The 24,805-nt window shown below is 42.9% G+C and overlaps 1 protein-coding gene across 1 annotated transcript in view; it reads right to left on the reverse strand.

Moving 5' to 3' along the window:
• LOC137540933 (NXPE family member 2-like) overlaps positions 1 to 24,805 on the reverse strand; it is a 70,768-nt gene that overhangs the window by 16,538 nt on the left and 29,425 nt on the right. The window contains exon 2 of the mRNA XM_068262110.1: positions 18,327 to 18,388. Within this exon, the coding sequence (XP_068118211.1) occupies positions 18,327 to 18,388 (62 nt within the window). The remainder of the gene's footprint in view (positions 1 to 18,326; positions 18,389 to 24,805) is intronic.

Raw genomic sequence — 24,805 nt, forward strand, 5'->3', positions numbered from 1 at the left:
AATGTGCCCCTACAAGTGTGTCTCTTCGACGGCCTGACCAAGGTCCGCAATTCAGCGTGAACAAATCTGTCACGCAGAGTAGGAGCTCGTTTGTAAGAGAGAAGTGGCGGGTTCTGAAATTCATTAACGGTGGGGAAGGATCGGGACAATGTGTGCCAATGTTTTTTTTTTTTATTTGACCTATTAAATCACTCCAAATGTTGTATTGAGAAACAAAAGGCAATCTATTGCCTACACTCCTCCTCCCCCTATGTCGCCCAGAGGGATCACTCGCCTCTCTGTGCGCATTTGCCGCTACAGCACCAGGATACTGGTGTGCCAAGAATTTTTTTGTCATCTCATCTAGACAGGACTTTTGCAGGTCCCTACTATCCGTTATTCGGCCAATACGCATAATTTGACTCTTTGGTATAGCACACTTTGTGCTCATAGGGTGAAAGTAGTTAAAAAATAAGATAGCATTGCAGTCTGTGGGTTTCACATATACGAGTGTGGTTGCTGTCACAGGACGTCCAACTCTTTCTTTGTCCCGCAAGTCAGATGTTCTCACCTCAACATCTTTAAATTTTTTGGCCCAACGACACACAGTACTCAAATCAACACAACCACCATAAACAGCTTTCATTCTCTGGTGAATCTCCTTTGGGGTGACACCTTCTGCTGTCAGGAATTCAATAACCGCATGTTGCTGAAATCGTATTGACCGACCTTCTGCACAGGGTTCCATACTTTGCACTGCAACAACACAACCGTCCAACGCTAAGGCTTCCTACCAACTGGAACTGTAGAGGAGAGTCTACTGAACAATACAGTACTTGCCACAAACCAGTGCTGCCATCTGTTGACGAGTTATGGGGGTGGAGGCATTACTTTTCATTCAACCCTCGTAGATCAGTGTGTAACTGACCATCTTTAAGGGTAACCAAAGTGTCAGGAAAATTGACACTTGTTGTATCACAGTGAACAGTAAGGCAAATTAACTCGCATTGACAATGGAGATGTGAAAACAGCTCATCCAGGGTCGAACGGGCCCACCCACATGCAAAATATATCATCTATGTATCAAATTTTGGCATATTTATGGAAACCGGAATATGTGTACACAAAACTTTATTTGTACACATTCATGTATATATTTGCGTAGGACGGGGCCGCGTTCGACCCCATGGCTGTATCGCGTACCTGTAAATAAAATTGGTCGTTAAATACAGAATAGTAGCAATTCAACACAATACGTGGAAGATCATTCAAAAAGTCAATCTATTTTCTTGCTTGCTTGCTTGTTCTTTAAAAGGCATTTTATGGACGAAGTGTAAAAATATCCAGTAGCAGTCATAATGACGCCTATTAAAAAGGGTGCCTAATTCACATCAATGCAAATATTTTCTCTATTGGTGCTAGGTATATAAAAAGCATGCTGTGTTGATATAAAACAATTACATCATTTTTAAAATAATAATTTCTATATTTGTATAGCACTTTTGTCCTATCGGACTCAAAGCGTTTGCAAGGCAGCCACTAGGGCACAGCCAGGCAGTAGCATTGTTAGGCTCCCTGCACACTGCAAATCTGATTTGCGATTCTGATTTTCCCTGAATGCCATCAACAGAAAAACGCAGAAAAAATGCAGCATGCAGTAACTATTAAAAATCGGAATTGCATGTAAAAAAAACGATAAAAAATCGGAATCGCATGCAGTGTGCAGGGGGCCTAAGGGAGTCTTGCCCAAGAACTCCTAATAAATAGGTGCTGGCTTACTGAACAAGAAGAGCTGAGTTTCGAACCCTGGTCTCCTGTGTCAGAGGCAGAGCCCTTAACCATGACACTATCCATGACAGAATGCAATGAATGCAATTGCCAATCATAAACTTATTTATATAACGCAACCAAAATGGTGGATTAAGGTTAGGTGCCCTCCCAGGGAAGTTAAGGTTAGGCACCACCAATGGGGTTTTAAGGTTAGGCACCACCAATGGGGGTTTTAAGGTTAGGCACCACAAGTGGGGGTCTTAGTATTAGGCACCATCAGGGGAGGGTTCTGTAAGAGAGTAGGGAGAGGTCAGGGTATAGGAATATATTGGTAAGATATTTTACTATATGAATGAAGAAGTACAATATCTGTAAATTAAACGATATTTTATTATTTTACTTGTCGTCATTATAGAAAACGTAAAAATTGTCGCCTCCACCTAAAAAACATCTCCTGCATCTGCCCTTTTTCACACTACCAAACTTCTGGTGCATGCCCTGATTATTTTACGACTAGACTATTGCAACTCTCTGCTCCGCGGCTTCCCCCACCAACCGTTTAGCCCGGCTACAGTCTATCATGAACTCTGCTGCATGACTCATCCTCCTCTCCCCCGCTTCCCCAGTCCTATCCCACTCCCCACTCTTTCAGTCCCTTCACTGGCTTCACAAAGGATACAATTTAAAATCCTTTCTCTCGCCTACAAATATAAAAGGTCATCACTGTGGGGATACCCCAGTCACCTGTATGACAAGGAGAGACCAGGAGCCAAATGGTGTAGTATTGTGGGGTATTAGATGTTAGATTGTAGCACAAGAGTATTTATACTCGCAAAGGTAGGTTGCAGCCTCTGCAACCACAGTATATCGCCTACGGGGAAATAACCATCCCCGCTCGGTATTCCAGGTCCTACTGAAACTGGATGGTCGCACTCCTGGTTGGTCCTACTTGGTTGTAGAAAACACCACAACCGAAAGACAAGCACCTCCAAAGGAGATGGAATGTATAGTACTGGGGGTGGAGGCGCCCAAAAATAGGTAATGTAATGAAACAAAAATCTGGTGGAGGGAGGATGTCTTTGCCACTCAAGATGGAAGAACCTAAACCACAGGGTTAATGTAAAAAGATTAAATTATTTATTCAGCACGATTTAAAGGACGTTGTCAAAATCCCTTCAACCAGAAGCCGTGTCATTCATAAAAAGGAAGGTAAAAAGTAGTGTAAATAAGTGATCAAACACTTCCTGGTAAAAGAGGATATTGTATAGTGCCATCTTGTGATAAAAAAGTACAATTAAAAGGAAAATATATTTAAACATTCTTATTCTCTATAGTTATTGTCCCTTTTAAACCACTCTTTCCCCCATAGTTACGAAAATCGAACACTAGTAAAAAAACAAATAAAGTGACTTTTAAAAAAAACATTGTACCTTATAGACTTTGCTTTTTTTAATATATATGTCATGGCGGTAAATTACTTTTATTTTTTATTTGATTCATTTGTTGTATTTATAAAGCGCCAACATATTACGCAGCACTTATTTTTGCAAATAAGGGCTTGTAATTATTGGTATGGTGCAGTCAAAAAGCAAATAATATTTCCAAATAATATATTGTCACCATACATTGTATTCGGAGCATAATTTAAATGTTGTGATAACCAACATAGGCAGATAAAAAGTTTGGGTTTTATCTACAGTACTATTGTTTATTTTACTTTCAATAATTTTTATTGATTTTAAGATAAAACCAGAACAAGTTTACAGTTAAAGTAATAACTTTGAAGTACATAGCTGTATACAGACATAACAGTAATGCAAGTGGAATACATTTTTGGATGGTCATGACATAACAACATGGATCATAGTACTGTATAGGTTTATGGGAGATGTGCAGCACTGATCCGAAAGTTAGCATGTAGAGGAAATGGCCCCTAGCGAGCTGGTTAGATGCTCAGGAGCTGAGTGCTAAGAGGCTTAATAACCCAGCTGGAGATGGCAGCGACCGCCCATTCACTCAACCGAAACAGCTGGGCAGGGCTACCCTCCCCTATTTACAACTATAGACTTTTGAGGTCCTATCTCCAGTGAGACAGGATTGGCATTACCGGCCTTGAAAAGATTGCTCCTGCATCTTAGTAGATTCTTGAGATAAGAGGTTAGCTGGGGTTAGCGTTATATCATGTCAGATTACCAATTCGTAGATGAGGGTAATTGGTAAGGGGAGAGGAGAGAGAGAGGGAAATAGAAAAGGTTAGAAGGTAGTAGAAAAGAAGATCAAGACCACGGGAGCGGGGGCCCACCAGTTCTCCTCACAGTTGAAGCAAAAGCTTTTGATTTAATTTGTTAGCCCAGGTGAGTGTAATCAGTATGGTCCTAGTAATACGTTTAGTTCAGGCCCAAAAATATAGTTGGTAAGTGGAGCCCATATTTTGTTACATTTTTTCATCTTATCCATTAAGATGCGGCAAAGTCTCTGCTTAATTTGATTAAAGGATTTGATTAAATGATAGGGTTGTGGTATTCCAGGAGGCTGCTATTACTAATTTTGTGGCTGTAAAGATAAAGTTAATTAGATCATTCTGAGTAGAGGTCAGGCTCGGGTACGGAAGGCCCAGAAGTGTATGGATAGGATTTTTAGGGATGGGAGTGTTAAGCAGTGACGAGGGCCACGTACAGACCCTTATCCACAGTCTGTTTACTTTTTTACATTTCCACCATGTGTGGGTTTGGGTACCCGCCTCTGCGCAACCCCTGAAGCAGTTCGGCGTTGAATTTGATTTGATTTTTGCCAGCCTTCGTGGGACTAGGTACCACCTAAATAAGTTTATAGTTAACTTCAATTAGGTCAGCATTCACAGAGACCCGGGGGATATTGTTCCAGATATCCTGTAAATCCTTGTTCGCTATAGTCACTCCCAGTTCTTTTTCCCATTTTATTATATATTCTGGTTTCCATTCTGCGAGTGCTCGTGTCAGGTCTTTATATATCATGGAAATGACTCCAGGGGTAAAGGGGTTTGTTGCACATATTGCTTCGTATGCTGTTCTACATGAAAGGGCGGGATTATCAGGCAAGTTAGACTTTACGAAGTGAGTTATCTGTCGGTATCTAAAGATTTCCCCTTGGGGTAAGTTATGTTACTCTTTTAAATAGTCCAGTGATTTTATTCCTTGATCTGTGGTAAGATCCCAGACTCTCGTTAGTTTAGCTCTAGACCACCAGTGGTAGCTAGCAGGGGATGAAAATCCAGCTGGAAAGGATGGGTTGCCTAGGAAGGAAACTAGAGGTCGGTGGGTAGATATTAGCTTCCCTGAATATTTGCAACTGTCCCATATTACAAGGGAGTTTTGGATTATGGGGTTAGAGATTTTATTGCGTTCGGGGGAGAGATCCAGAGAAGATTTTGTATTTTGATAGGGTAAATGATATGCTCCTCTATATTCACCCAAGAGGGCTTCCCTTCATTGGCATGCCAGCTGGTCAGTAAGGCCAGCTGGGCAGCCTTATAATATAGTTTTAAGTCAGGAACACCTAAGCCTCCATTAGAGCGTTGCAAAAGTAAGTATCTCCTTTTGAAGCGGGGCTTCTTGGGACCCCAGATAAAGTTGTTAACTTTTTTTTGCAGGGTTTCGATGAATGTAGAGGGGACAGAGACCGGGAGTAGCCAAAACACATATAGGAGTTTGGGGAGAAAGGTCATTTTGATGGCTGCAATTCTGCCCATCCATGAGATTGAATACCTCTTCCAGCACTCCAGCATCTCGCAGAGCTCCTGGGACAAAGAGGGGTAGTTATAACGGAATAATGTGTCGTAGGAGCCAGTGAGGTATATGCCTAAGTATGGGAGTTTACAGCAGGGCTGTGGAGTCGGAGTCAGAGTAGTGGAGTCGGAGTCGTGGAGTCGGGCAATTTTGGGTGCCTGGAGTCGGAGTCAGGAAAAAATGCACCGACTCCGACTCCTAATGAATTTGTAACTGTAATTAAAATAGAAAACATGATAAAATGTTCTATTTCTCAGATAATAGTCATTAAAAATAATGTATATATACAGTATATATACAGTAATAGCTGTGCTTAGTCCACAAAAATGAAATAAACCAATCAAAATTAGTTACTTGTGCTGCTTCAATAAAGCAGTCCCCGTATTTTTAAGGTCAGATATACATATCTGATTGTGACTGTATATATGATGTGTACACATGAATCTCTTTTATATACTAAATAACATCTATGCTGTAAGAATAAAGCCTGATGTGTAGCTGTGTCACTAATAGAGATGGTCAACGATATGGAAATAATTCTGCATTGATGCTGATTTATGCAAATGTATGCACTCCCTTTGCTGATGAAATCAAATAATTTGATATGTTGTTAAAATTTGGTTTGGTGACTACAAATTAAAGGGTAACTGAGACGGATGAAAAGTAAAGTTTTATACATACCTGGGGCTTCCTCTAGCCCCCTTCAGGCTAATCAGTCCCTCGCTGTCCTCCACCACCCGGATCTTCTGCTATGAGTCCTGGTAATTCAGCCAGTCAGCGCTGTCCGGCCGCATGCCGCTCCCACAGCCAGGAACATTCTGCACCTGCGCAATAGTGCTGCACAGGTGTAGTATGCTCTTGGCGGCGGAGTGTGTGCATGCGCACTACGCCCGACTGGCTCAAGTACCTGGACTCATAGCAGAAGATCCAAGTGGTGGAGGAGGACAACGAGGGTCTGATTATCCTGAAGGCGGCTGGAGGAAGCCCCAGGTATGTATAAAACTTTAATTTCATCTGTCTCAGGTTTACTTTGTTACACAATAGTACTATACTCTACATATGCACTCTCCACAGAGCTGCAGGGAATCCACTGAGAATGCTGTGCACATTGAATACAGAGGTGTTGTCTGTTTACAATCTCCTCATTCCCCTGCAGAGTACCTGCACATCATTCTTACATGTACCCACACTTACATTGCCTAGGGCCTGATAGATGTTCTTTGTTCCGGTTTGTACCTTTTACAAGTACTCTTACCAAGGACTAGTTTTAGTCTAAAGGGAATAAATATAGTAGTCTACATATCCTTCTCACTTCAGTTGTCTTGTAAAATTCCTAAGCGTTGGCAATTAAGAGACAAATTTCATGTTACATACTTTTAATCAACAAAATTGTAATATGCAAATTAGAGGAGTCAGAGTCGAGGAGTCGGAGTCGGTGGAATCCTAAACTGAGGAGTCGGAGTCGGAGTCGGTGGATTTTTGGACCGACTCCACAGCCCTGGTTTACAGTCCTCTATTTGGAATTCAAAAGTGTCTTGAAGAGCTTGCATTAGTATCGGGGGTAAGAAAATGTTTAGTGCTTTTGATTTTGTGGGGTTGATATGTAGCCCCGAGATGTTCCCGAATTGTGCTAAAATTTTATTCAAGGCGAGTAAGGATTTGGTAGGGCGAGTAATACACATCATAAGATCGTCTACAAATAGAGCAATTTTATGTATGTTACTGCCTACCTGTATGCCCTGAATATCTGGGGAGTTACGGATCAGAATGGCCAAAGGCTCAATAAGTAAAGCGAAAAGTAGTGGAGATATGGGGCACCCCTGGCGGGTACCTCATGTAATGTGGAAGGAGGATGATCTAAATCCTCGGTAAGAGATTGCTGCTGATGGTGTAGAATACAAGGCCTTGATCCAATTGATCATGTTCTCACCAAAGCCCCAGTGCTGCAACACAGCTAACAGGTATGACCATGCTACCGAATCAAAGGCCTTTGTGATATCTAGTGCCAGTAACATCGCTGGGGTAGAGGTGAGGTGAGCATGATGGATTAGATGCGTTAGTCTGCGGACACTATCATCAGCTTGCCTTTGGGGCATAAAGCCTACCTGGTCATTATGTATGAGGGTGGTGATTTCATTATTTAAGCGATTAGCCAGGATCTTAGCCAGAATTTTGATGTCTAAGTTTAGTAGGGAGATGGGACGGTAATTAGACCAGATTTGCAGGTTAGTGTTTGGTTTGGGGATCATACTAATAAGTGCTGAAATAGTTTCTTGGTGGAATTTCGCCCCCTTAAGGATATTATTGAAAGCTTTGACTAGATATGGGGACAAAATCTTGCTGAACTTCTTGTAGTAAACGGCCCTGAAACCATCAGATCCTTATTTAATTTTAGATGTTTTATTACTTGTTGGACCTCCAGTAAAGAGATTTCCTTGTCTAGGGATTCCTTCAGTCACTCGGGGAGTGCTGGAAGAGGTATTTTGGATAAAAAATCTCTAATCTGCGTGGAAGAGGCTTTGTCGGGGGAGTTGTATAGTTTTTCAAGGTTGGAGCAGAAAGTTTCAACGATTTTAATAGGGTTAGCGAACAGTTGGTTGTGCTCAGTCTGTAGGGAGATGGGCTTGAAGGACAAGTCCGATTGTCTCAGTCTATTGGCTAGCAAGGTGTCTGGCTTATTGCATTTAATGTAAAATTTGAGTTTAGCAGAGGTAAGTTGTTTCTCTGCCGACTCCGTTAGAGCGAGATTAAGTGCTGTTTCAGCCTTTAAAAGTTCCTTTTTGTTATCCGGAGAAGGGACTTCCCGAAATAACGTATGTGTTTCTGTAAACTTTTTCTCTAATTTTGATAATACCTGCTGTTTTTCTTTTTTCCTTCTGGAAGCAATTTGGATAAAGGTGCCTCTAATTACTGCCTTGTGGGCTTCCCATACCGTTAAGGCAGGGATGTCCGGGTCAAGACCGTTAAGGGTAAAATATTCCGTTAATTTTTCACTTATCTGTTGTGTGATATTTTCATCTGTGAGGAGATATTGATTCAAGGTCAAGCGAAATTCAGTAGGGCGTTGAATCAGGGAGGAAAGCACAATAACATACATGTTATGGTCAGACCAAGGAGTAGGGCAAATTTTAGCTGATTTGATTGAGGGTAGCAGGGAGGATAGCATCCAGCAGTGATCGATTCTGGAAAAAGAAGAGTGAGCGCTCGAATAAAATGTGAATTCCTTCTTACAAGGATTCAGTTCTCGCTAGATATCGGTTAATTTAAGCGACTTGAATGCTGACCTAATTGTTTCAGTCTGTTTCGTGTTCCCTGAGTCTGAAACCCCTTTTGGCGTTTGTTTATCCCAAAACGGGTGTAGACAGTGGTTGGTGTCTCCACATATAAGAAGGAACCCTTTACTATGTTTATTTACTACATTGAGGAGATGTGAGATAAAGGGAGGCTGCTTATCATTAGGGGCATAGTAGGAGATAATGGTAAATGGGTCATTTTGTAAAGTCCCAACAAGTAAGATATACCTACCTTCCGGATCCGAGATTGACTTAGAGAGAGAGAAACTCAAGTTATTTCTAATAGCAATCAATACGCCATGTTTTTTAACCTGCGCGCTAGCATAGTAGACCTGTCTATAATCCTTGTAGAGGAATTTGGGCTCGTGGTTCTGTATAAAATGCGTTTCCTGGATACAGATGATGTCGGCCTGTGACCGTTTAAAGTATTGGAAGGCCTTGGTTCTTTTTAAGGATAAGTTAAGTCCCTGGGCATTTATTGAGACAATTTTTAAAGGAGAATTCATGGAGGATGGATTAAGAAAAGAGAGAGGGGGCACTCCGCTCCCATCGTGTGGTCACAGGAAGGGAAAGAAGAGAGGGTAGAAAAGAGGATAGAAGAAGAAGAAAAGGCAGGTTTGGAGTAAGTAGACTTACACATTGTGATAGGGTATAAACTCAACAAGAGCTACCCTATCTAGGTAGTATAGAGACCGATGGTACAAGTACCAGGGGTATCAGAGTATGTGTGTCCCTGATGGATATGTTCCGTCAAGGGACAAGTGGAGGAGCATGGAGCACACACGGGGCAGATTCCGGCATTAGTGGAGAAATTTTATTTGCTATAGGTTTCAGCATACGTGACTTGAAGAAAGTAGTTAACAATTGTAATTTAATAGAAAGGGGGTTCAGGTAACTTAACAAAGGTAACAGCGTAGGAGAAGAGGATAAACTCTGTCATGATAGGCATCTGTTCAGTAAAGTAGCCTGTATAAAACTAGCAAGTTGAGGGATGAAAATCTATGAAGTTAGTTGGGTAGGATATATATAAACCTTGGGATTGGTAGATGACTATATCTTTGATATGTCAGATAGGCACTAGCATCACGGGGGTAAGACCCGCGTTCAGGCGTTAGGGGGGAGGTCAGTACATGTTGTTATGTGTGTCCCTCAACAACTAATGGAGGGGGTTGTGTTTGCAACTCGAGAAAAGCATACATTCCTAAGAGTCCCTGTTTGTCCCAGAGCGGGGGGGGGGAGGGGCGTATAATTTTCAGGATATAGCAAAGCTACATTGCACAGGCCAAGCACCAGAGAGCCGCATCCAAGATAAATGAAGGTCATGGTAAAGTACCTGAGTTTAGTTAGATATGGAGCTTTTAGGAAGTTAATGATGAATTTCAAATTCAGGTGCACAATTGAAGGTAAAGAGGCGCCCTGGTTGAAATAAAAGCATCTAAAAACAGCTTAAAATCGAGGAAATGATATGAGGTGGCTTACCTCAATAACAAAATCCTTGTATATGACAAAAGATTTTTATTTAGCACAGGCAACGCGTTTCGCGGGTCCAAGCCCGCTTCATCAGGCCAATAAAAGTGCCAAATGAACAAGTCGATATGGCAAAGGGAGCCTCCCCATTTGGCACTTTCATTGGCCTGATGAAGCGGGCTTGGACCCGCGAAACGCGTTGCCTGTGCTAAATAAAAATCTTTTGTCATATACAAGGATTTCGTTATTGAGGTAAGCCACCTCATATCATTTCCTCGATTTTAAGCTGTTTTTAGATGCTTTTATTTCAACCAGGGCGCCTCTTTACCTTCAATTGTGCATAGCTATACCCCCAAACAATCTGTGTTTGAGGGGTGGTGACAGACCACCTGTGGGTGCCCCACAGTGGACACCTGTCCCTACTTTTTCAAGGAGAGCGACCACATCCAGGTCCCGGCTGGGACTACCCCGAGTGGAGTCGGGTTTATGGTCTCCACCTGCTTTCTACGGTTGGTTGCCCTTGCAACCTCCTTTTGTGAGTAGTAATTTATTGAAATTCCTTTTTTCAATTGCATACTAATATACTACACTATTGGGCTCCCGTATTTGTCTCCTATATTTTTTTCCTGCAAGGTGCTGAGACACCCCCGCTACACTTCAAATTCAGGTGATAAATGAAGGTAATCTACGGAGGTGGTGAAACATTGTCCGCAGAGGACATTGTAAAAGCAAAAGCCTTATTTGTTTTAGTGGTGCTGTGGTGCCCTCCTGTGTGTAGCCTGCGCATTGCATTACATAGCCCATAATTAACACACGGTGTTGATGTAAGCATACATTTTGATACAAAATAAAGTTTACCCTGATAAGATTGGGAAGGGAAGAGGGAAAGAGGTAATTGGGGAGTAGGGAAAGGTAGCGGGAGAGAGGTAGGGGTATCTCTGCAATACAGTTGACCCTTAACTATGCTATTATGCAGTTTAACATCCCAAAAGTTAGTTTCAAAATCATATGTATAGAGGCACAGTAGTAGTATCAACCATTTTTAAGTTGAGTGCGTGGGAGAAGATATTGAGGTCATACGGTATAGAAGATTAGCAGAGTAGTTACCATATGAGTCGCTTAAATATTTAACCTGAAGATATACATATTTAGTTGTTTGTTAATTGAAGCCATATCTGCGTGTATCCAGTAGATAGTTTAGGTGGAGTGCCTCCCAAATAGTTGCATAGCGTAAGAGTCTAGCGGCTACTGCTATAGTGAGATAGGGTTAACATGTCAGTTTCAGCGTATTATATAAAGAAGGTCTGTCTATGGAAATGCTGTAGATTGGATCAAGAGCCCATGCTGAAAGTCAAATGTCCTCTGCAAAGGGAACGGGGGGGGGGGGGGGGAGTGGTAAGGAGAGGTAGGGAGTGGGAAGTTCTGGAGGAGGTATAAGGGAGATCGACAAGCAGGGGAGAGAAAGAGAGAAAACACGAATTGTGTTGTTGTCCCCAGAGGACATATGTTTTCAGCAAGGTTATATTATTTACCAGCTGCATGGGTAAATATTAAATGTGGATATCTCAGTCTCTAGGAGAGTGCAGGTTTTCTAATATAAAACAGAAATACACTGCGCGGGCCAAACCTCAGAGAGCTGTATCATAGGTGGGTGAGAGTCATATTAGTATACATGAGTTTATTTAGATGTGTAGCTTTTAAGAGATTACTGGTTACTGGGCTGGTGAAACCTTGCCCACGGTGGGTAATGCGAAAGCTGGAGCCTTATTTGTTTTAATGGTGCTACAGTGCCCTCCTGTGTCCAGCCAACACTCTGCCCCACATAGATAATAACAAACGGTGTTGATGTAAACTTACATTTTTATGCAAAATGAAATTAACCCTAATAGGATTGGGAAGGGGGGAGGGAAAAAGGTCATTGGGGAAGAGGGGAAGGTGGCTGGGGAGAGGTAGGGGTATCTTCTGCAAAGCGTTCAACCCTTGAATATGCTAACATACAATTTAACATTACAGGGATTACTTTCAGATTTATATGTACAGAGGCACAGCGGTAATATCAATTATTTTCTAAATTGAGTGCGTGGCAGGATACATTAAGGTTATATAATATAAAGGCTTTAGCGGAGTGTATACCAGAGGAATCATTTAGATGTTTAGCTTGAAAGAGAGCATTTTAGCTATTCACTAGCTTAAATCCTGTTTGCGTATAGCTAATTGGCATTTTAAAGAAGTACCTCCCATAAAGGATGTATAACTTAAAAGTCCAGCGGCAAAAGCTTTAGTAAAATGTGGCAATCATGACATTTGCAGCATGATATATTACGGAGGTCAGTCTATGGAGGTGGTGTAGACTGGGTCGGGAGCTCATGTTGAAAATCAAGTGTCTTCTGCAGAAGGAACAGTTCTTTTGTGTCGGGAAGCAAAGTACATGCTGGTGAAGAAGGGGGAGGGGGGGAGTCTCAGCCGTTAGTCTTGGCCACATGGAACAAAACGGCTCCAGGGATAAATATGATATAGAGCTAGATTACAATTCAAACACTGTCAAAGTTTAACTGACAACTAACGGTGTCAAAAAAACAAAACCCCCAAAAATTAGACAATAAACGTAGGGGAACATAACAAAGGCCCCTTTACTGGGTGGTAATGAACCCGTGGGGAGTGTCACAAGATCAATGGTGACAAGGGATGAGAATAAAGCAGATATAGTAATGCGGGTGGCACTTATCTCAATCAGGCGACATCCTGGAAGACTTGCAAAGATAGCTCTTTAAGGGCAATAGACCTCTGTTTCTTCTGCCTTTGCTCTTTCGGGGTTCCCGAGGATATGAGAGGCAAACTGGAGAGGCTTCTTTGTGAGGAAGGCAAGGAGGGTGTTTTGGCCGGGGAGGGTGGTGGTGGAGGAAGAGGGAGATCCAGGGTTTGAAAATGCTCTTGCAGCTCTTGCACGGTGATTGCAGTGTAGGTACGGTTGTTCATAGTGAAAGACATCGAGAATTGAAATCCCCATCGATATTTCACTTGTCGGTCCCGCAAGATCTGTAGATAGGGTTTCATTTCTTTGCGTCTGAGTAGTGTTGCTAGAGAGAGGTCTCCATAGATTTGGTAGCTATGCCCTTGGAATGAGAGTGATTGGGCCGCCCTAGAAGCCTCCAGGACTTGTTCCTTTGTCTTGTAATATAAGAATTTCATTACTATGTCTCTCGGGGGACCATCAGCCTTCTTGGCGGAGAGAGCTCGGTGAACCCGATCTTGCTCCAATCTTTCAACGGGCACTTCAAGGATCAGCTCCTGCAGGAGTACTGTAACAGTACCCAGGATGTCTGTGATAGATTCCGGCAGGCCCCTGATACGCAGATTGCCCCTTCTTGATCTGTTCTCACTGTCCTTGGCTTGTCTTTTCAAGGTAAGTATTTCCTCTTGTAGCTTGAGGACTTCTTCTTCGTGCCCTTCTAGTACTGTAGTGGCGTTATCCATGCGATCTTCAAGAGAGGAGGTTCTTTGTGATAGAATCCGGATCTCTTTCAGCAAGTCGTTGCCCAGTTGTTTGTTGGCAGCGATAACTTCTTTTCGGATCACCCCACTTAGCTTGGCCAGGAAATCTTGTTTCATCCTCGGGGGAGATGAGCGCTCTCCATCGAGGAATTCTCGGCTGTCTTCTGAAGCATAGCCGTCTGCGTGATCGTCCGCCATTACATCCGAGAGGGCAGAGCCTCGTGGAGCGCGGGCCTTGCCTGAGCGAGAAGAGGATCTGTTTGATTTTTGGCTTGAGCGAGACTTGTTTCCAGTCGCCATTGTGCCTAAGGTGTGCAGCAGGTATTCCTACGGCTGTTTCCAGTGGAGGAGGTAACGAGAGCGTGGTATGCTGGGAGCTATGCTGGGATAATGCTCCGCGTGAAGCACGAGGGTAAGACCAGGCAGCCATCACCGACCCCGCGCGCATGCGCCTACCTATTGTTTATTTTAAAACTATAGGGGATGGAATTGGAGAAATAGTGTATTTTTTTCATTTTTTTCCTTGTTTTCACCTTTACAATGCATAAAATATAATTACTGAAAGCAGATATCACCCACAAAAAGCCTAATTGTGTGGCGAAAAATATATACTGTAGATCATTTAGGTGTGATAACTAAGGAGTGATAAAATAATGGCCTAATAAATCAGCCCACATGGCTCAAGATATGGGTGGCACTGCAGGACAGGAGCGACAAAGCCTGCCCCTCTCCTTGAAAACCTGTGTCCATATCATGGACAAGGGGCTCTTCCCGACCTCTGGTACCCAGGAGAAGGAGGGGTGCGTGTGTCCTAGGAATCTGGGAGCCCCCTTTAATAAAGGAGGCCCCAGATGACCTCACCCCCTCTATGTAAATAAGTATATACACTATACCTACTTAAAGGGGCACTATGGCGAACAATTGTAAATATGTGCAAACATAAACAAATAAGAAGTACATTTTTTTCCACAGTAAAATGAGCCATACATTACTTTTCTCCTATGTTGCTGTCACTTACAGTAGGTAGTAGAAATCTGAGAAAAGTGACAGGTTTTGGACTAGTCCATCTCTTCATATCAAGGCTTTATAAAGATATTCCCTAAAAGGATTTAAACAATGGCCAGCTTCCCTGCTTACTACACAGTTTTTTGGCAGTTGGACAGAGCAACTGCCATTCACTATGTGCTTTTAAAAATAAATAAATCCCTGAGAATCCCCTATGAAGAGATGAACTAGTCCACAAACATTTACTTCTTATTTGTATATGTTAGCACATATTTTAAATTTTACAATTGTTCGCCATAGTGCCCCTTTATTGGTAAAAAAAAAAAAAAAAAGAATAACATTTATTATGCATTACTTCTGTATTATTATGTTTTTCATCTGTCATTTCTTTCTTCTTTTACTTCTTTCTTCATTCCTCTCCTTGATTGAAGGGTCCCTGTCTGCCAGTCCGCCCTGCTCGCCACTTACTGCACTGCATGGAAGGCACTGCTGGCACATTAATCACGGTCACTTTGGTGCCACTTGCCGGACCAGCTGTGATATACCCCACTACTCTCCTCTTCTCTGTCTTCCCTGGAGCCCTGGCAGCAGCATCTCTAAGTAGACTAATTAGATTCTCATTAGTTCAATGAGAATCATCCTGATTTTCATTGGTACACCTAGTGGACAAATGGGGACCCTCAGTGGGAGCTTCAAAGAGAAGAGGGCGGCAGCAGCAGACACAGCGGCATCCACGGGTTGTGACAAGTTTTCGAGTGTGACATGCCAACAGGGCCTGGCATGCAGTGTGGACGTTGGCTAAGTGCTGGGAGCCTGCTGGCTCTACCATTGGATGTCGAGTGGCAGTGAATGGCAGAGATGAGTGCGTGTGCGTCTCCCAGTTCAGCAAGGCAGCAATGCTGCGATGCTCCATGGCACAAATACCTTGTTTCCTATTGCTCGGCATCAGGTTGGCGTAGTGGTTAGCGCTCTCGCCTTGCAGCTCTGGGTCTCCGGTTTGAATCCCAGCCAACATCTTGAAGGAGTTTGTATGTTTCCCCCGAGTCGGTCTGGGTTTTCTCTGGGCATTCAGGTTTCCTCCCACATCCCAAAAAACATACAGATAAGTTAATTGGCTTCCCCCTAAATTGGCCCTAGACTATGATGCATGCACTTCACGATACACACATTGGGCCTGATTCACAAAGCGGTGCTAACAGTTAGCACGCTGGTGAAAAGCCCTTTATCATGCCTAAACTCAGTTTAGGCATGATAAGTTTAGGTGTGATAAGTTTAGGCATGATAAGTTTAGGTGTGATAAGTTTAGGCATGATAAGTTTAAGGGCCAACTGCGTTAGCACCGCATTGCACAGCTGATCAAATGTTTTACGCTAGCAAAGTCTGGTGCACTTCGTATAAAGTTTAATGGCGCTGCTTTGCGCGCGGGACTTTGCAAGCGATCTAAACTTATCTAAACTTATCATGCCTAAACTTATCACACCTAAACTGGCTTTTCACCAGCGTGGTGCAATGGTTATCATGCCTAAAGTCTCTAACTGGTTTAGCACCTCTGTGTGAATCGAGCCCATAGACTTATGACTATGGTAGGGACTAGATTGTGAGCCCCTCCGAAGGACATTTAGTTACAAGACAATATGCTCTGAACAGCGCTGCGTAAGATGTCGGTGATATATAAATACTTAAATAAATAAATAAAAAATGATTACAAGAGCCTTGCCTTAGTTATGCTCTTAATGCTCGGACATTGCTCAGGAGAAGCAGCCAATTGAATTAGCTGGTAAATCTTGAGGGGTGTGAGGTGATAAAAAAGCATCTTATCTCTTCCAATTGTATATGGCCCAAAGGGCCATATCCTATTCTAGGTGATGAGTAGCTCACTGCATGTAAATTACTTATCACCTAGCTATCGCGTAGGGGCTGACGTTCACCATGAGGCCCGGAACTCTCTACAAATTGCAAATCACTATCGTAATCGCTAGTGTTTTTAAGTAGTGTTTTTTAAGCAATTTCATGAGAGTTTTCCAGTGATTTTGGGAGCAATTTTAAAAAGTGTAAGCTTTTTTTGTCTTTTGTGATAGCGATTTGCGATTAGCGATTTTAATTCTGATTGTTTTTTTTCATATTATTATAATTTTTTTTACAATTTCCAGTAATTTAAAATAGCACACAAATCGCTATGTGTAGTGATTCATTAGTGATTTGCTAGCGCTTCAATACTTTACATTGAAGCGCAAATGCTCTCAAAATGCTGCATGTCCTGCGATTGCGATTTTGCTAATCACAATCGCTACTGTGGAATTGTTACAATTATTTACATTGGCAGAACGTTTAGGGAAATAACTAGCAATTTAAAGCGATCCAGTGGGTTCCAGGCCTCAGAAACACTTCAGTGATAACTAAGAATAAGTAGGTAAAAAATTAGGAGAGGCAAATGTAAATAAACATATGATAATAGTACGGGTGTGGCTTAACGGAGGAGGTGCTTTCAGTGCATGTCGAGCGAGGAGACATCCTTGGATTTGATAAGCGGGTTTTTATTTGGAAATAGTGAGTAGAACTACTTTTACTTGGATAACAATAAATGGTTTTACACTATGGCAGCTTCGTTCAGTTTTCAGAAATAATATGAATTACTGTGCGGAAACCCACAACGGGAGAGCGGATGGCAGTGAAGAGATGCCTTGCCACAAACTGTGCAATCAAGCTGATATCACAGTCTGTGATTGGGGCAGCCTGGGCTATAGATGAGCACGGTCCCTGATGGTGGTGGGCACTGAATGCTGCTAGTGGGTGACACTATAAACACACGGTGCTTCTATCATACAATCAAAAGGTGTTGGATACCACTGACTGGTCGATTGACTGGTAGTCTGCACAATGAAGGTTGGGTTTATTCCCAGTTTCATTGTATTTGTATGAGGAGGATTGGCCAGGGAGTGTCCAGGATTAAGCACATTGCCAGAAGAGGATATACATGCATTTGGTGTTGTCTGTGGGTCAGGGCAGCTACCATAGAAGGTGAAAGTGGTCCCCATGGGTGGTAAAGCACAATATATGTGGTGAATTCCCTTAAACCTACATGAGGACCTTTCTCATAGTGGCATAGGGATTTTTTTCTGCTGGATAATATATGCAGGCTATGCGATAAAGTGTTTTATGTTTTTTTTTTTTTTTTTTGGGGGGGGGGGGTTAGGTGGAGTTTAATAAAGAGGCCTGCTGCAGAAAAGTGTACCTGGTCTTGGAGAACTGTGGACTGTATATGGCTAGATTGATCCAATTACTGATTGTGAGACACTAGGGTGTGGGGAAGCGCAAACTTTTAATAGTTGAATGTGTTTTGAATGTTATGTGGCACTGGCATATTGCAGCAAGGCTTGCAGCACAGAAGGATGCATAGTAGATAGGACTGGGTAGCGCAATAAGACACGTAAATGGTTTTGAATATGATAATAGTACGTTAACACTTTTGCTTTACATTATCCGGCAGCGGAGGATTCTTTCGCATTTTCCCAAGAAAATATAAAATTAATACAAATAATGAGAAATGAAGACTTACTTGAACATTTGAAAACATCAAGTCTTCCAACTTTTTTAGAAATTTCTACTGCGATGTTAGACCTGAAACGTTGCATAATAAACAAAAATATATAAAGTTACCTTTTACTATTCATTCAGTTTAATATTGTTGATATGATGTTTACTACTAAGCAAACTTCCTGTTGAATACAATTTCAAACTTCCTATAATCCCTAGTGGTGATAGCGGCAAATGCCCTTGAGCAGTCCTAAGTACTAAATCCGTGTGGTGACCAAAAATGCCTGATGTAATTATTTATATTTCTCATGTCCATCAGCTGGGATAAACTCTGAGTGATGGCTCCGCCCATCCTCTGGGGAAACACAAAAAAGAAAGTATAAAAAGCTCCCGCCCCCCTCCAACCTCAGTTAATTTGTGTTTCCGTCCGGAAAACACACGGAAGAAAGCAGCTCCCATTTTATTACTTTTTATGGCCTCGCCGGAGGGTGAGAGGGTCATGGAGCGGGGTACCTGGTGGCTGAAGGCGGTGCAGGACGCGACTTTGGGACATCGGATAGCTGCCGCTGGTACCGCCATTACGCCTGGACGCCCACGGGTGGGATTGGGCTGTCCGGCTGCCGCCTTCCTCCTGCGCAAGGCAGTTTCGGGAGTTATGACGACATCCGGCGGTGACGTCAGTTCCGGGAAGTCGTCATAGGAGGCGGGCCGGAAGTTGCATTGCGGACGGCGTGGTTTTAAGAGAAACGCCTGGCGTGTGGAGGTGCAGCATTATGGAGGAATCTTCTGTCCCTGCTGCTGCTTCCACAGCCCTGAATGCATCCACGGCATCTTCCTCATCCAGCGGAGCCGCAAGTCACGCACACGCTGAGGGTGGGGTGAATGGGGGTCGTTGATCCCTGAGTTCTTCTGAGGGATGCATGATTATGTTAATCCTAATCAGTCCTCTATCCTGTGTTATTTTTTTCAGGCTAGAGTGGAGTCTGGACCTAGTACAGGTTCAGCAGGGCGACAGAGGTCTAAAAAATGTTGCCAATGTTTCACTAAACTGTCTTCTAGCTATGCAAAAACTTTATGTCAGGCATGTATAGATGCAGTGATTGCTTCTGAGTCATCCTCTATTTTTAAGAACATTATGAAATCAGTTAAAAAAAGATATGAATGATACTTTAGAAAAATTTAAAGAGTCTATTTTACCCTCTACTTCGGCCACTGTAGCTGTTCAGGGGCCTTCTTCTGCGGCAGACACTGCTTCCCCTGCCCCTATTCCAACAATCCCCCCAGTTCCAGTTGCGCCTGCTCCTGACCTACCGCCAGTACCTTTTCCGTTAATTCCTGGGCTAGGGGAAGAGGCGGAGGAGGAGGAAGAGTTGGAAGGCAGGGAATATGTTTCGGAGATAGAGGAGGGTGAAAATGTTTTTTCAGGGGAAGACTCAGAGGAGGATACAAAAAGGGCGTCTAGATTTTTGTGTAGTACAGACGATATTAATGAATTATTAAAGGCGGTTTACGCCACGGAGCAGATTCCTGAGACACCAAAGGAGTTGTCAGCTCAGGATCTAGTTTATTCGGGTCTTGCCCAACAGTCAGGTCGGGTTTTTCCGTTCCATCAGTCAATCAAAGAAATTATTGGATCACAATGGAAAGAACCAGAGAGGAAACTTTTTATTCCAAAAGCAGCAAAAAGGAAGTTTCCCCTTTCGGAGTCTGATATCAATCAATTTATTAAGTGTCCAAGATTGGATGCAGCCTTATCAAAGTACTCCAAGGGTTCGGAGCTATCTTTTGAAGATGCGGGGGTCCTGAAGGACGCCATGGATAAAAAGATAGATCTCTTACTTAAAAAAGCTTGGGAATCAGCGTCTTTCGCCTTTTTACCAGGTGTTTCGGCTACTTGTATTTCTCGCAATTTAAGGGTATGGATGGATCATTTACTGACCCATATTAAATCAGGTTCAGACTTAAATGATTATGTGAAGTCTCTGCCAGTAGTCCTTAAATCGGTAGCTTTTCTGGCGGATGCATTAGTGGAAATAGTTCGTATTTCAGCTCGAACCACGGCACTTATTAACACAGCCAGAAGAGCCTTATGGCTAAAAACTTGAGAGGGTGATTTAACCTCCAAAAACAAATTATGTGCCATTCCCTTTTCAGGTGAACTTTTATTTGGGAAAGAATTAGATGAGGTCCTTTCTAGATCTGCAGAGAAAGGCAAACAATTTCCGACCAAGCGGAAAAGTTTTAAAAATAGGCCTCAGGGTCTTTTCAAAAAACCGATAGTGGAACAGCCAAAAAATCAGCCTCAGCAAAGGAAATGGTCCTTTCCTGGGGGTAAAGGCAGGGGAGGGTTTGCGCTTGCAAAACCAAATCCCCCCAAAGACAACAAATGACTTTTTGCCCGTGGGAGGAAGGCTTCATTATTTTCAGTCAGAGTGTGAAGCAATCGAACCAGATCCGTTCATTTTGAAAATTATAAGGGAGGGATATCGTCCCCAATTTTCTGTTCGACCTCCTCCCAGGGTATTATTCATAAACAAACTTCCTCAGGATCAGACCAAAGCCAGAGGTCTGATAAGGGAGATAGACAAGTTAATTGCAAAAAGAGTAATTGTTTCAGTTCCTCGAATTCAGGAGCTAAAAGGATATTACTCTCATGTGTTTCTAGTTCCCAAAGCAAACAGAGAATTCAGGTTTATACTGAATCTAAAGTCCCTGAATCCGTTTCTGGTATACAAAAGATTCAGGATGGAAAACATATACTCTGTAAGGTCTCTTCTACAAGGAGGGGAATTCTTTGTGTTGATAGACCTACAGGACGCTTATCTGCACATTCCGATTGCAGATTCTCACCAAAAATTCCTGAGATTTGCGGTACGAATAGAGAGGCAAACCTACCACTTTCAATTCCAGGCCCTACCGTTCGGGATTGCCTCGGCCCCCCGAATATTCACGAAAGTGTTATCGGAGGTCATGAAGGTGATAAGACAACAGGGGATAATGATTGTTCCTTACCTAGACGACCTTCTCATCTTTGCCAATTCAGAGGAGAAGGTCAGAATACACAGAGACTTGGTGATTCAGATTCTATCGCGTTTGGGGTGGATTCTGAATTATCAAAAATCGAATCTAAATCCAACCCAGTCCATTGTTTTTCTGGGGTATGTGATAGACTCAGTGTGAGAAAGGATTTGTCTCACTACAGGGAAGATAGAGAAATTGCAGGAGGCAATAAGAGAGCTTTTATTGCTTCAAGAGATGGAAATCAGACAGATAATGAAGGTGTTGGGTCTGTTGACGGCTTCCATTCCAGCGGTTCCTTGGGCCCAGGCACACAGTCGTGCTATTCAAAATTGGTTGTTGAAGACGTGGGACAAGTCGCAACTAACGTTAGATCAGTCAGTACAAGTTCCAGCATATGTGAAACAAGGTCTTCACTGGTGGTTGCAAAACACACATTTAATGCAAGTGAGGATCTGGAGACAATCAGATCCAGTAAGAATTCATACAGATGCCAGTGCCTGGGGATGGGGGGCCACAGCAATGGGACATCATGCAAAAGGGAGATGGTCCAGACCAATAACCAAGAAATCATCAAATTTCAGAGAACTGCAGGCAGTAAAGGAGGCGATTTTAGCCTTCCAGAACATGATCCTATCCAGACATGTTCTCATTTTTTCGGACAATGTATCAGTAATAGCGTATATCAACAAGCAAGGGGGAACCAGATCGATGATACTGGGGCAATTGACGGCAGAAATTCTGGTTTGGGCAGAGGAAAATCTCTTGTCATTAGAAGCGGTCCATGTCAAGGGCATTTTGAACCTGGAGGCGGACTATTTAAGCCGCCACGAAGTGGATCATGCAGAATGGGAATTGAATCTAGAAATGTTTCTCTGGGTCACGGAAAGGTTAGGGAAGCCAGAGATAGACCTCTTCGCCTCCCCAAAAAACGCAAAGCTTCCGCAATTCTTCTCGATCCACGATTGTCCAAATTCTCTGGGGTTGGATGCCCTATCAATCCCTTGGACATTCAGCCTAGCTTATGCTTTTCCTCCTCTCAGGTTGCTTCCACAAGTGTTGGAGAAATTGCAGAAAGAGAAGGCAAATCTAATTTTGATAGCCCCGGCCTGGCCCAAGCGAGTATGGTTGTCCACCCTTTTCAGTCTTTCGGTTCAACCACCCCTGAGACTACCAGTCACGCCAGATCTATTGAAGCAGGGTCCATTGTTGCATCCCAGACCGGAGCTATTCAAGCTCGCAGCCTGGACCCTGAGAGGGTGATGTTAAAAAATAAGGGTGTATCGGAGAAAGTGATTGAAACACTTCTCAAATGCAGGAAGCCAGTTACCCATAAGATTTATAGGAAGACTTGGAAGGTTTATCTGTCTTGGTGTTCCTCCAATAACAGAAATCAGAATGAGATTGGAGTAATTCTAGATTTTTTACAAGAGGGTCTAGAAAAAGGGTTGGCCTTAAACACTTTAAAGGTTCAGTGCTCAGCCTTGTCAATATTACTGGACAGACCTTTGGCACAGGAAAGATTGTTGAAGGATTTTTTTCGTGCAGTCCAAAAATCCACCCCTGTGCGGCAAAAAGTTTTGCCGCAGTGGGATTTATCCTTAGTTTTGAATGTTTTAACCAGGACTCCTTTTGAACCTATGGAAGAAATTGAACTTAAATTTCTTACCTTGAAAGTCGCCTTCTTGGTGGCGATTACGTCGGCCAGACGCCTGGGGGATCTTAAGGCTCTCTCAATTAAAGACCCTTTTCTTACCATTTTTCCAGACAAGGTTGTTTTACGTTTAGATCCCAATTACTTATCTAAGGTGTCTTCGGATTTTAATCGTACCCAGAATATTGTTTTACCTTCTTTTTGCAGCAATCCTTCCTGTGCGAAAGAAGCTGAATTTCATTCCTTAGATGTTAGGAGAGCAATCCTGGCATATTTAGAGAGGACAAGAGAATTTAGGAAGTCTTCTCATTTATTTATTCTTTTTTCGGGGAAAAATAAGGGTCAGCAGGCATCTAGACAGACTTTAGCGAGATGGGTTTGTGAAAGTATTTCTCTAGCATATAAGGTCTCAGACTCCACTCCACCATCAAGCATCAAGGCTCATTCTACACGATCCTTGTCAACATCTTGGGCAGAGAGAGCTGGGGCCTCGATTCAACAGATATGTCAAGCGGCTACCTGGGCGAGTCCTTCCACTTTTATCAAGCACTACAGAGTGGATGTATTATCGCAACAGGATTTGGCATTTGGCAGAAAGGTGCTACAGGCAGTAGTCCCTCCCTAGGTGGGTGTGTTACTTGTTTATCATTCAGAGGGTATCCCAGCTGATGGACATGAGAAAGCACCTGTTAGTCTTACCGGTAATGGTGTTTCTGTACTGCAGCTGGGATACCATCTACTACCCTCCCTTTGCCTGTCGCACTTCCTTATACCTGTCTTCTGTTGTGAGTGGGTCACTAGGAGGTGCTTCGCTCCTCTTCTCCCGGTGTTTCGGTCTTTTACTTTTTATACACTGAGGTTGGAGGGGGGCGGGAGCTTTTTATATTTTCTTTTTTGTGTTTCCCCAGAGGATGGGCGGAGCCATCACTCAAAGGGTATCCCAGCTGCTGTACAGAAACACCGTTACCGGTAAGACTAACAGGTGCTTTTGTTTGACCTCAACAAATAGTAAAAGTTAAAATCCAATTTACTTTTTCTCCTAAGTTTTCTCCCAGGAGATAATAATTTTTCATCTTCTGTGTAACTTTTCAACAGTACCAAAAGGTAGGTGAAAAAGTACTGTAAAAATGATTCTAAATATTTCTTGCCCTAAGAATGCATTTTATTTAAATGTTAAAATATCACCCAGGAGAAAAAGTTTTTTATTGTTATTTGTTTATTATTCACTGGATCTGTGGGTACCGTTTTACAGCAGGACCACAGCAAACTGACAGAAGCCTTGGCACAGACCAGTGGATTTCCATACACCTGCCAATATACGCTGCTGATATCTATTTTTAATTCTCACTCTCTATGAGGCTAATTCACAAAGCTTTTCTGTTGAATTAACTCACCTTACTTATTAAGGGCTGGTTCAGACGGACGTTTTTGCGGCGTTAAACGCGGGCTTTCAAACGCGACGTTTTTTTGGATCTACCGCCGTCTCATTCAAGTGAATGGGAGCGTTTATGGCTGGCTTTTGCAAGCTTTCATAAACGCCTGGCGGTTGATCCCGGCGTCGCGTCTAGTCCTGAAAGCAACATGCAGCTTCTGGAAGGCGGTTGCGTCTGGCCGCGTAGCGTTCGAACGTGCTCGAACGCCAGTGAAAGCTAGTGAAAGTCTGCAAAGGCGTCTGGAGGAGGGGACAGAACAGGAAGGAGAACCATAATTCCATGCGAAAGGAAGTGATGATGTGAAAGGAAGTGATGAGACAGGCTAGAGCGATGGCGACAGCAGCAGAGCGCAATGTGGAGCTGGGAGAGCTGGTTGAGCAGGTACATGGCCGCCCT

This window comes from Hyperolius riggenbachi, chromosome 12 (genome assembly GCF_040937935.1).
Source record: "Hyperolius riggenbachi isolate aHypRig1 chromosome 12, aHypRig1.pri, whole genome shotgun sequence".
Taxonomy (NCBI): Eukaryota; Metazoa; Chordata; class Amphibia; order Anura; family Hyperoliidae; genus Hyperolius; species Hyperolius riggenbachi.